The following is an 11,892-nucleotide window of genomic DNA, read 5'->3' on the forward strand; positions in this document are numbered from 1 at the left end:
TCAGATTCAGATCCCACTAATAGTTTCGGCTAATATTGCAACACGGCTACGCAGAATATCAAAAACTAAATATGGAGTACATGTATGGCAAAGATTAATTTACACAAACAGGAATACGGCCAAAAAGAACAGTTCATGGAAGATAATTACTTACAAATTCTCACTGTTGATTTCCAGCCCCCCGTCCTCCTTGGGTTTGCTGCTGCTGCTGTATTTGGAGGAGAAGACTGGCAGCAAACTGTAGTGTTGACTGGTACCTCTTGTTTTTATCTGCCTCCACTTCTGATGACGCACCCTGACTAACTGCTTTGGAGAGCAGGTTGAAACTGCTGATTTGGAGGCTCTGCGTTCACTTTTTCTGCTGAATATGGCATAGCAGTTTGTTGCTGAGAAGGGTTAGCACCATGAACTTGATTAGATGAGGAAACAGAAATATTAGGATTCTGAATAGCCTGAGAACTATATAAAACAGAGGCATCTATTCCCTGCACCACTCCATAGCCTTTCTGAGAGCTGGAGGACACTTCAACCTGATATGGTTGATTCACTGGGAGGGATAACGTTACTTGTCCGCTTTGAGAAGGCATCAAGTTAGTCATGGGTCTAGATGAGATGGCAACCTGCTGCTGTAAGCTGGCTGCAGAATCTTGGATATTTGTACTGCCAGGGACCACTTGACCAGGGTGGCCATAAGTAGATGATAGTGGATAAGGCTGATAGTACGTACTCCCTGCCTGTTGAAGGACATGACTGGACGGATCTGCAATTAGATGGTCCTGTTTCCATACATGAGATTGGTTTCCGTCAGTGGGAGCAAATGGAGGAAATGGAGCTTTCATAGTTGAGGAGCCAACTGCTGGCTTGGCCCCATCAGCAGTAGATGATGTTGTAGTTCCAGGAAGCAAGGAGGCTAGAGTGGCAATAAGCTCAGGTGTTAATGTAACGCCAGGTTGGGTTCCTGCAGCAGTATTGCTAGAAGTATAGTCTGAGGGTACAGACTGAACTAAAGAGGCGCCACTTGTAGCTGGATAAAGTGGTTTTGAAGGAACTTTAGACTCATCATGCACAACCTATTATAATCCATAGGCAAAATTTCTTCCTCCTTTGCAGGGATCTGACTATACTCTACTTGAGAAGGAGAAATCTGCTGCCTATCTATACCGACTGGAAGGTATAGACAAGGCAGTGGCTGTTGCAATGATGTGCCACTTGGCATAGATGGAAACTTAAGAACCACACCATATAGACGTTCAGGCCCTGCGACTTTTAAAACCTTTGTTAAGAAATCAGATGGAGGCACCAAGATAGAGTGGTACCATCAACAAATTTGGCAACAACGCACACCAGCACGTTGTTTTAGCACCAAGGTAGCGAAGAAATTCATGTATGATGCAAAGTCATCTTCACTATCAGGCAGGAGAAGACAATGTCAAAACCGACAGCATCTGCATAATGTTTTGTTAGCATATCCAATCCAGTCCTGGCTGAGCAATCAACAACTTCCGGCCTGCAAGAAGGGACCACAACAAACATTAACCGCTTTCACATCTCACATTACGGCAATAAAAGTAAAGCATCAGCACTTTAGGACTGACTAGGACAAAAAGTCCTTAAAGCAAGAAATTAAGATACATTTTAATTTCCTTACTTTTCCACAATTCACAGAAATATTAAGAACATAAAAATATGAAGATGTACTCACAGCTCAGTCCCTATCCCTTTTCCTATAGGAACACATCTTGCTTGACAAACTGGCGTTCCCCCTTTTGCAATTATCCCACGCCATATGTGATCAATATCGACTTGAACAGTAGCAGGCACTCCAGTTGAGATCCTTGTGCCCACTGGACCAGGGGGAGCCTTCCCTTGCATGTTTACAAATGGACCAGAACCACCATCAATAACTGGCTCCATCCCATAAGATTGCTCTAGCCCTACTGCACGGTCATCAGCATTTCTTAACGGAAAGGGAACATCATCAACAGGTAAAGCACCATCTATCCTTGAACGCTTTGAATCCCTCTGAAACTGGTTTATGTCAACACACATCCCATGCGCTAGATGTGGATCTAGTTGGAGGTCTAATACCCGGTGCCGGATGGAGCATCCCTGGTGCTGGAGGAGATAGCCGTTTCCAATTTGGACCCATTTGACTTTTGGAGCTACCATCCTGAAACTTTTGGTTTGTGCCCAGTTCATTAGATTCAATGCCTGAAAGCGAAGGTTCAAGACTACCTTGAGGACCAAAAGGTCTCAACGGTACATTTGGTCCAACAATAACACCAGGTGCTAACTGGCTGGAAAGATTATTTGGAACCATTGGACGACTATGTCCAAACACATCCACCTGCAATGGTCGAAATGTTTGCTCAGTTAAACATGTCAGGTTTTGGTCCTTTGCTTACAGGGAAAACGCCAGGGTAATCTTTGCCAGGTGCCAGCTCACTGCTTGAATACATAATAGTAATCCGAGGATCATTAAAAAGCCGGCCTTGAAGACCCTCTTTAGCACGTCGAGCTTCATCCACACTCCTGAATTCCACAAATGTAGTGCCTTGAAGGAAAGCTCTTATCTCTCGATTCTCTCTCAATTTCACCAAATAAAATCATGGCATTGGAGCATCTGCTCATCAATCTGAAGAGAAGGAGGATAACTATCCACCAAATATTGCTGGGTTGACTATCTCCCTTCCTCCCAATTGAAGGCTGTGTTTTGCTGTGAAAAAATGGCAATCATCCTTAAACAAAAAATTATATAATTCAAAGAAATTACATGCAGGGTCCAAATATCGTTTGTCGTCATGCATCAAATAACAGATATATAAACTAACATAAGACAATTACAGGAAGATGATCAGGACTCTCACCAGTGGTCTTTTCTGGCCAGAGTAGAAATCAGGAGGGCCCACGGTTTTTCCCTGAAGCTGCCCATACTCGAGCAACATATCCTATACAAAAGTAATGAAAATATTAGCTACTTAAACAACCAAAAAAAGGCATCATAGTATGAAGCAAAAGAATAAACATCTACTGAGGCATGGAAAGCAGTGAAGGAAATAACCCGTCAACCGATAGCCATATGGAACATAAAGCCCCAAGTAATTCCATGACCGCTGATATAACTCATATCCAAAGCAATATCGAAGGAAGTTAGACAATGTTCAAATTCAGAGCTACCAAATACATTAAAGAAAGATAAAATATATGTAAAATAGCTCTGGAAAGAGTTGTTTTCTCAGATAAAGATAATTAGGGAATACAGGAAAAACTATTCCAGCTTGCTTTTCATTCAGTCAATCATATTCCACTGATCCAATAAAATATATTACACAGAAGGAGGCTCGAGCCATCACTAGGCGAGTGATAAAACAATTTATTGAGCAAGAAATGAAGTAGAAGGAAAACAGAGCAAATCCACATTATAAAGCATAAAGCCATAAACTTGCCTTTTTTGATGATTGTGATCGAAGGAAATCTACGCGAATTTGATCGCCACCAATACGCTTTCCATTCATCATTTTCATGGCATGAGTTGCATCATCTAAATTGTAATATTCAACAAATGCAGTGTTGCGGTCTCTGACGAACTTAAAATCCTCAATCTTACCAAATTTGCGAAACTCAGCCTCCAGCTCTTCCTTTGTAACAGATAGGCTAATACCACCCACCCAAAGTTGTTTACATGGCTTTGCCTGAAAACAGGTTTTTTCACGATTTCAAACACACATCTTACAGACCATCCATAAGCAATTCTAGAAAGAAGCAACAAAAAAAAAAAAGTCTTGTTACTGTTAAAAGCAATCACAAAATGCCAGCTCCATGGAGTAGAATTGTAACACAGGCTTCAGAGCCAAATTATGCATTGGGGGTGGGTTGATGATAGACAAGGCAAGGCCACATTGCTACTCCAGCAAATTCACAAGTCATTAGATTGAAAATACATCAGTGGCGTCTGAGGTGGACCGTGCCATAAAGCACCAAAGCTATAAAAACATTTACCAAAACTGTCCAAGCAAGATGCTGCTTAAATCTACTTAGACAAGAGTTTTTCACACATTAACTACAACGGATACTCAGGATTTCCATCTTTATCATATTCTTATCAATCTTCATACAATGCTCTCAGGACACAAACTTTCTTCCCCTTCTTCTAAAGGGAAAACATAAATGGGTAATCAAAGTAATTTTTTCAATCCGTAAATATCAGGACTGTAAAATAACAAATATGTGTAAGCAAAGGAAGGGAAGGAAACCTCATAAATTCATATATAAGGAGAAAAGTACCGAAGAGAAAGAAAATCAGTTCTACCGATGAAATAAAGGCATCTGCAAACTGAAATAGATTGTTGAAAAAAGTAACAATGTCTAAGAGCTAAATTGTTTGCGACCCATATCATATCATAGAACATTGCCTTTTGCTAGCAAGTTAGCATATCATAAGTTGAGCAAAATATCTGCCAACATCCTTTGAAAAGTCTAGCTAAGATATCAGTAAATCTAAAGAGCAAAGATTTATCAGCAGTTCAAATGAACTAAAGAAACTGAAGTTGAAGAATCAAAAAGTAGGAATGCTTTATTGTTTTGAGCAAAGCCCAAACAAAGGTATCAAATCCAACCAACCTTTACGTCAGTTTATTTTCATCTATACTTTGGGCATTGCTTCAGTCCAACCCCAAAGTTCATTTCACGGCTCTAACCTTTCAAGAAATAGCCAGACTCAGGATATTCAAACCAGACTGACGTACAGAAGTAGATATAACAGTTGAAACACTATTCATGCTAAAAGCTAATCATTTCAACACTTGAGGAAAATGAAGGACAATGAAATAATGAGAACTACAACTGAACTAGCAGAATGATTCGATCTATTCCAATAATCTCCAAAATACTTTGAAGGAACTGAATAATAGGATACAACAAAAAGTAGAATCCTCCAGAGTTCTTCACAGAAAAATTTTAGTGCAGTTGAAAAGGAAAAATTGCACAAAGACAAAAGGTATATATGGATCCACTCCCAGTTTTTTCTCCCACATCCTTTGTCTATTCTCTCTCCAAAATCTACAAGAATTATACAATAAGCAACTCCAAAGAATGCAGACTCTGAAACAAATTAATTTTAGTAATGCTCAGGTTTAGCTTAGGTCTGGAGTGTAACAACAATCCAAACACACCCCCCCCCCAAAAAAAAAAAAAAGATAGAGGGGGAGGGAGAGAGAACCTTGTCCAATAGTGTCAAGGAAGATAAGAAGTAATAAATGTTCATGCAAGTGAAACTCTTGAGAACGAGAACATGTTGCTATTGCCCAATTTAACTAAGAAGGTGACATCAAAGAAGATAGCAACTGATGGACTAGGATGATCAAATAAAGAATATAGTACAAGTAGTTTTAATTTAAGATAGGCGAACACTATCCAACACTGAATCAGACTTAAAAGTCTAATGCAACCTAACGCGATAAAGTATATATTTCTAGGACATTTCTAACCAGGTCTTCCTAAATACGCACAAAACATTATCATAAGGCTTATGTCTGAAATTGCTCTAATTTTGTTTGCACAACAAATGATAAGGTATATCCTCCCCATACCACCCAATAAGCCGTTTTAATTAGATGCAAGATTCTAGCATTTCTTAGACGTCAGATTTTGTAACTAAACTATGTACGCACCCTCACTTATCAGCTTAATCGTTAAGTTGAATTGGTCCTTAGCATAAAGTTAATATCAGAACCTTTAAATGACCAAATCCTCAGAAGTTCATTCCTTCTTGTTCTCCACACACCTTAGCTAGTAACACACCTGCCACCCAAACTTCCAGTACACAGAGCTTTAATCTAAAAAGAATCGCAAGAGGAATAAAACTATTCACGGACCTCTATTAACAACTTAAGCTTGTGAGTTAAATTAGTTGTTGACATTAAAAAGAGAACTGCTTTCAAAATATTAATGATGAAAAACTTCGGAAATAGAGTTGTTCTATCTCCTTTGGATGATTCATTATTGTAAAGAGCAAGATTTGGACATCAGAATATTTTTAGTTAATTATAACCAAGTTTTGTCTCCTCCTTCTCTTCCTCGCTCTCTCTCTTATATTCCCTCTCAAATATCTAGTCAGAGTTCATTGCTACACCAGCTGAATTATGACCGAATCACGGATGCCATAAACAAGAAGGTAAACATGCTGTGTCGTGAAATTGTTTAATAAAAGCAGATCATTGGACATTTTATACAACTCAATACATGATCAATTCTTTCACATAATAATAACTCTATCGGACAACTTAAACAGCAAATGCCGCAAGATTTTCACATAAGTTTCGTCCCATTAGAAATAGAAATTCAATCATTAAATTTAGAACATGCTTAATCAGCTAGTATCAACTAGTCAATACCCTGACCCTCCGAATCCCCCTTCTCCCCTTTGGCCTCACTTTCCCACTGATTAAGCAAGATGACGGGCTATGAAAGGTAATGTTACAGTTACTTTGACCATAGAATTTAGAACCTTAACATTTTCGTGGTAAATATAAAGCAAATGGGAGGGCATCAGCTTAATATAAGTTCATAAATTCATTGCAACAACACGTTTTAATGCATCGTCCATAAGAAGACTCTAAGACGAATGGTCATCACAGAGATCTACAACATGTGGCATCGGAAAAGACTCCCTCAAGAAGGCACGACAGGCGTGTACCTACTTGAAGTGGCATTGCCTCAATCATTACGATGAGAGGACACTCTGGCATCGTGCCACGGCACCTCACGAGGCCCTTGATTAGGACTGCGATTCTAAGATTGTTACGTAAAAATGCTGCAATTTTGTAGACCGCACTGGGCACTCTCCTCTAATATATTTTGCATTAAACTCAAATATTTTGCATTAAATAATTTACTAACCCATTTCTCCACTGCTAGAATCTTTATGATATACTACCTGATTCTTCGTATAAAAACTAGTTTGACTTTTAATTTAACCTTAAATATAAATCATCAATCAACTTTGTCTCACTTTTTTTTTTTTACAAAACAATCATTATAATAATTACACATGTTAAAGATTCCATCAAATGGTAGTTATAACTAATACACATAATTAACAAAAGTATTCTAAGAAAGATAACATCTATTTATTACAAATAACTAACTTAACAATCTTAATATACTCAAATTAATCAACTAACTCTTATATTAAAAATAAAAAATAGTACCATAAAAGCTGTAACTTTGCAAACCTTGCTGAGCACTCTCTAACATTCGAATTAGATAGTTTTTCTCAGGCTTATTGCCATTTATTTCTCCACAGCTAAGAATAACATCTATATAATAGACTCTTTGGCGCTTTCGGTAAAAGCACTGTTCCTCCTGTTACTTTGAAGATTTTGCCATTTCACTTGGCTGTCTAATTGAAATGCGTAGCAGGATCAGATACTCGCTCTATTGATGCAGATTTCTCTTCTTATCTTTCATTAACTTCTTTCAAAAGCATGTTACCTTTCTGACAAATTCTTTCGCCAAAGTAAAATTTTAAAGACCGCCTAATTAGGGAGATGGATGATGTTGGAAACTACTATCACGTGCATAACTGACAAATATCGACGACATGTTTAGCCATGCAGCTGTTTCACAAGTCAACTGAAGAATGTACCCTAGCTCAGGGTCTAATCAGTGTCTTTCAGTGTGTGTGCACGTAAATATCTATCGTTCTCTAAATTTTGCTTTACAAAAGTTTGAGGTTGATAATAATTATGGCAATCACATGAGCCAACAAATTAGAATGCCTATTTCGGCGAAAAGGATGAAAAATCCTAATTTTACCATATTCGATGACTTGAACGATCCACGGTAGGCCGTCCATGAAACTGCTTAGACAACCATAGGTGAGAAAATATTGAGCAAAAGTCCAGCAATGATTTATCTACGACTCTTTTCAATAGAAACTCCCGACTAAAAACTTTTCCCTTAGAAACAACAATTCACTTTCTCTTGCGTTGGAATAACAAAATTTTGAGAAGTCGAATTCGGGACTCGAGTTTCCTCCATTAACAACAAATTGGAAGTTTGTTTCGTCTAACGACTTAAAATGCTTTCCTCCTGATTATTAACTTAGGTCCTTGCCCAACGCACCTCGCATGATAAATTTGAATCCACCCAGCTGAATCGCTTCCCTCAAAGAACTCGTAGGAAAAGTTAGAAGTGATAATGGTCGGGGTATAGGATTGGAGCATATAGTTAGATAAGTTTGGCCGCGAATTATTTTGGTACAATAGAAAGGGCGAAATTTTACCGCAAAGGCGTAGATAACAATACATGAACCCGCAGAGAAGATGAAACATAAATTATGCAAACCTAACCAAGTACAAAGATCAGAACAAACCGGTCTCGCAAACTCAATCTTCATGGGAATTCCGCGCAGAAGAGTGCCTTGTAACGCGTTCTTGGCAGCCTTGGCATCATCAATGCGCTTGAAAAACACGAAGCCGTAACTCCGAGAGGAATACGACGTGACGCTATCAAGTGCGCCGTATTGAGCGAAGAGAGCCATAAGATCGGACTCTGTAACCTCGTGCGATAAATTGCCAACCCATAGATTGTTGGAAGGGGTCTCGGGATCTTCGAAATCCTTGACCATGCCACCGCCTTCCTGAGCAGCCTTGATCGATTTAGGCGGGAGAGGCATTGCAGTCCAGAAACTATTGGGACCAGCCGAACCTACAGAAACCCTAACAAAACGAAAGAAATGGATTTTTGTTGCGAGAGTCGAGTGATCAGCGTATCCCTCCCTTGATTCTATTGTCAATATATTATATATAAATTTTTGGCACCATAGGGTATAGGACACCTGCCGAACAGGGGCAGTGCATTGGTTTAGGTCTTTTCCTCCCTCTTCCTTTTTTTTCCCTCCTGGGGAAAAAAAGAAAAACAGCTTGGTGTATTCATTCAAAAACAAGACAAAAACAGCTTTGTGGATGGAGAAACTGTTGTTATTGTTGGCGAAAAAAATTGTTGCTATTGTCACGGAAAAAAGAGAGAAATTGTTATTAGAGCAACAAGAGATGGTAAGCCATCCTCACAAGTTGGAATCTTTAAAAAAACACTTATTAAGAAAGTTTTAATGTTAATACTTTTGACTTATAAAAATTTCTCTCAATTTCAAAGTGACTTGTAAAGTTTTTGAGTTAAAAAAAAATTATTATTAGATAAGAGATTACATTAGGATCTCAAATACTATATCACAAAAATTATATTACAAACTAAATTTTATATTAAAAACTAAAAATAATATTAAATATTAGAATGTGAAAAATAAAGTAGAAGACTATGAAGTTAGACTCTTTATGTTGAGTGTACAGATTGTTGCGATAAAATAGAATAGAAGAACATAAAAAGCAGTATAATTTTATAACTTTAAGAAAGACAACTCATTTTTAGTATTTCTTATTTTTATATTAATATTAGTTTTTGCCTTTTAGTTTTTTTCTCCCTTTGGATCAGGTCCTTCTATATAAACTAAGTTATAATCAATATACGTTTAACTTGCTAAATTCAATATAAAATCAGCAGTTTTACCAACTTCATTCCCTGAAATTGATGTAAGAAACTACTTGATCTTGCAAGAGTTGAATTATGATCGTAGTGCTTATGAAATAGAGTCAAAGAAATTAGTGAGATGACTGAATGAAGAGCAGAAGAACATTTTTGATATTGTAATGTCTTCATTATCTTCAAAATCCAGAGCTTTCTTCTTTGTTTATGGGTATGGAGGAACAGGAAAAACATTTTTGTGAAATGCTTTGACAACAATTTTTCGTTCTCGAGGTGACATTGTTCTTACAGTTGCGTCTAGTGGGGCAGCTGCTACACTATTGCCATTGAGAAGGACTGCTCACTTAATATTTGCAATTCCAATTTAAGTTAATGAAGAGTCTATATGCAACATCAAGCAAAACTCACCATTAGCGAACTTAATCATATCCACAACTTTGATTATATGGGATGAAGCTCATATGGTTCAGCATTATTGCATTGAAGCATTTGACAGGACATTGAGGGACATTATGCACTGCAATTTTCCATTTGGGGGCAAGTGTGTTTTGATGGATGGTGACTTTCACCAAATCCTTCTTGTTATTCCTAAAGGTTCGTGAGCTGACATTGTTAATGCATGTATTAGCTCTTCCTATCTATGGGACTATTGCAAAATATTTGAGTTGACATAGAATATGCAATTGTCAGCAACATCAGCAAATGAAGATGGCAATCGGTTGAAAAAATTTGCATAATGGGTGCTAGATATTGGGGACGGAAAGATAGGCATGGCCCATGATTGCATAGCCGAGATAGAAATACCTCATGATTTGTTGGTGCAAAATTACATTGATCCAATAGTTGCCATTGTGTCTGTTACATATGCTGATTTGATGGAGAATTTGACGAACAATGATTACTTTAATGACAAGGCTATCCTATCCCCAACAATTAAAGTTGTTAATCAGGTGAATGAATTCATGTGCTCTATGATTCCTGGTGATTCTGTTGAATATTTTAGTAGCGACTCAATTTGCAAACCATCACAAGACAGTGATGGATTTGAGAACCTTCATACAACCGAGTTCTTGAATACCATTTCTAGCTCTGGTTTGCCCATGCGTAAGTTGACATTAAAAGTTGGAGTGCCTATTATGCTGTTAAGAAATATTGATCAAGCCTCTGGATTATGCAAGGGGACAAGATTGAGGATAACACATTTGGGGAAGTCTGTGATTGAATCAATAATGTTGAATGGTTCAAATCCAAGTGAGAAGGTTCTAATTCATCGCATGGACATGAATCCTTCTGATAGTCGTCTTCCATTTCAAATGAATAGGAGACAATTCCCAATTGTATTATCATTTGCAATGACTATAAATAAAAGTCAGGGGCAATGTGTAGGCCTATACCTGCCTAAGCCTATTTTTACGCACGATCAACTATATGTTGCTCTTTCAAGAGTTAAGTCAATGGATGGGCTAAAGATTTTGTTGCATGATAACATGGACAAACATGTCAAGACAACCACAAATGTTGTGTATAGGGAGGTTTTTAGGAATCTTAGTGTAGGGGGAAGAGGGGAGGAATGAGTCGTGCATCATTTGATATGAAACATTAATTTGTGCATATTTTTTTTTTCATATTATTATTGTAAAGTTATTTTGTCCCACGCATCGCGCAGGGTTGCACGCTAGTTAAAAACACAAAAAGATAAACCCACTTAATCAATTTATAAATTCAACTAAATTTGACGAGTTTAACTAAATAAGCCGCTTTTATCCACACACAACAAGTCACTGCTATGAATTTAAGTGCAAGTTAAAACGATTTTATAAATTACAAATGTGAAAAAAAAAATCAACAAGTCCATTCCCGTGACAATAGTCTATAATAATCTATCCTCCTAGTTCCTATTGCGATACCCCAACTTTTTTTTCCTTTTGCCAGCATTGTGGTACCCCAATCTCTCCGTCATTTTTCACTTAAATTCTACACGAAACAAGAAATATCTCCATACATTACAATGATAAACGGTGCAATACTTTTTTAATGATTTTTCAACAAAATAAAACTACACAATTTTATATTTTTCTTAAAATTATAAAAAACACAAATTTGCGCTGCTTCATCATCATCATGAAACATCAGAATGTCCCAAAAAATCGCTAAAATTTGATTACGTTTACCTGTGTTGGCCCATTATCGAGCTAACCTAACATGGACAACAATTTACATGTTAAACTTCCAATGATCGATTTTTAAATGAGAGAGATCAATTGCGTATTATTTTCTAAAAAGTTGCAAATTCGGAAAGATGAGTGTAAATTTGTAGACAACCGATTTCAAGTTATTTGAGAAGTGAAT

General features: G+C 37.4%; 1 protein-coding gene and 1 pseudogene across 1 annotated transcript; one reads left to right on the plus strand and one right to left on the minus strand.

Annotated features, from left to right (window-relative positions):
• Positions 1 to 299: 299 nt before the first annotated feature.
• Positions 300 to 8,760, minus strand: LOC114762874 (flowering time control protein FPA-like; annotated as a pseudogene).
• Positions 8,761 to 10,313: 1,553 nt separating this feature from the next.
• On the plus strand, positions 10,314 to 11,117 carry LOC114762826 (ATP-dependent DNA helicase PIF1-like). Its single transcript, XM_028952422.1, has one exon. The coding sequence runs from the start codon at positions 10,314 to 10,316 to the stop codon at positions 11,115 to 11,117; it is 804 nt and encodes a 267-aa protein (XP_028808255.1).
• The last annotated feature ends 775 nt before the right edge of the window (positions 11,118 to 11,892 follow it).

This window comes from Neltuma alba, unplaced genomic scaffold (assembly GCF_004799145.2).
Source record: "Neltuma alba isolate B1F8T4 unplaced genomic scaffold, ASM479914v2 tig00001751_pilon, whole genome shotgun sequence".
Lineage (NCBI taxonomy): Eukaryota > Viridiplantae > Streptophyta > Magnoliopsida > Fabales > Fabaceae > Neltuma > Neltuma alba.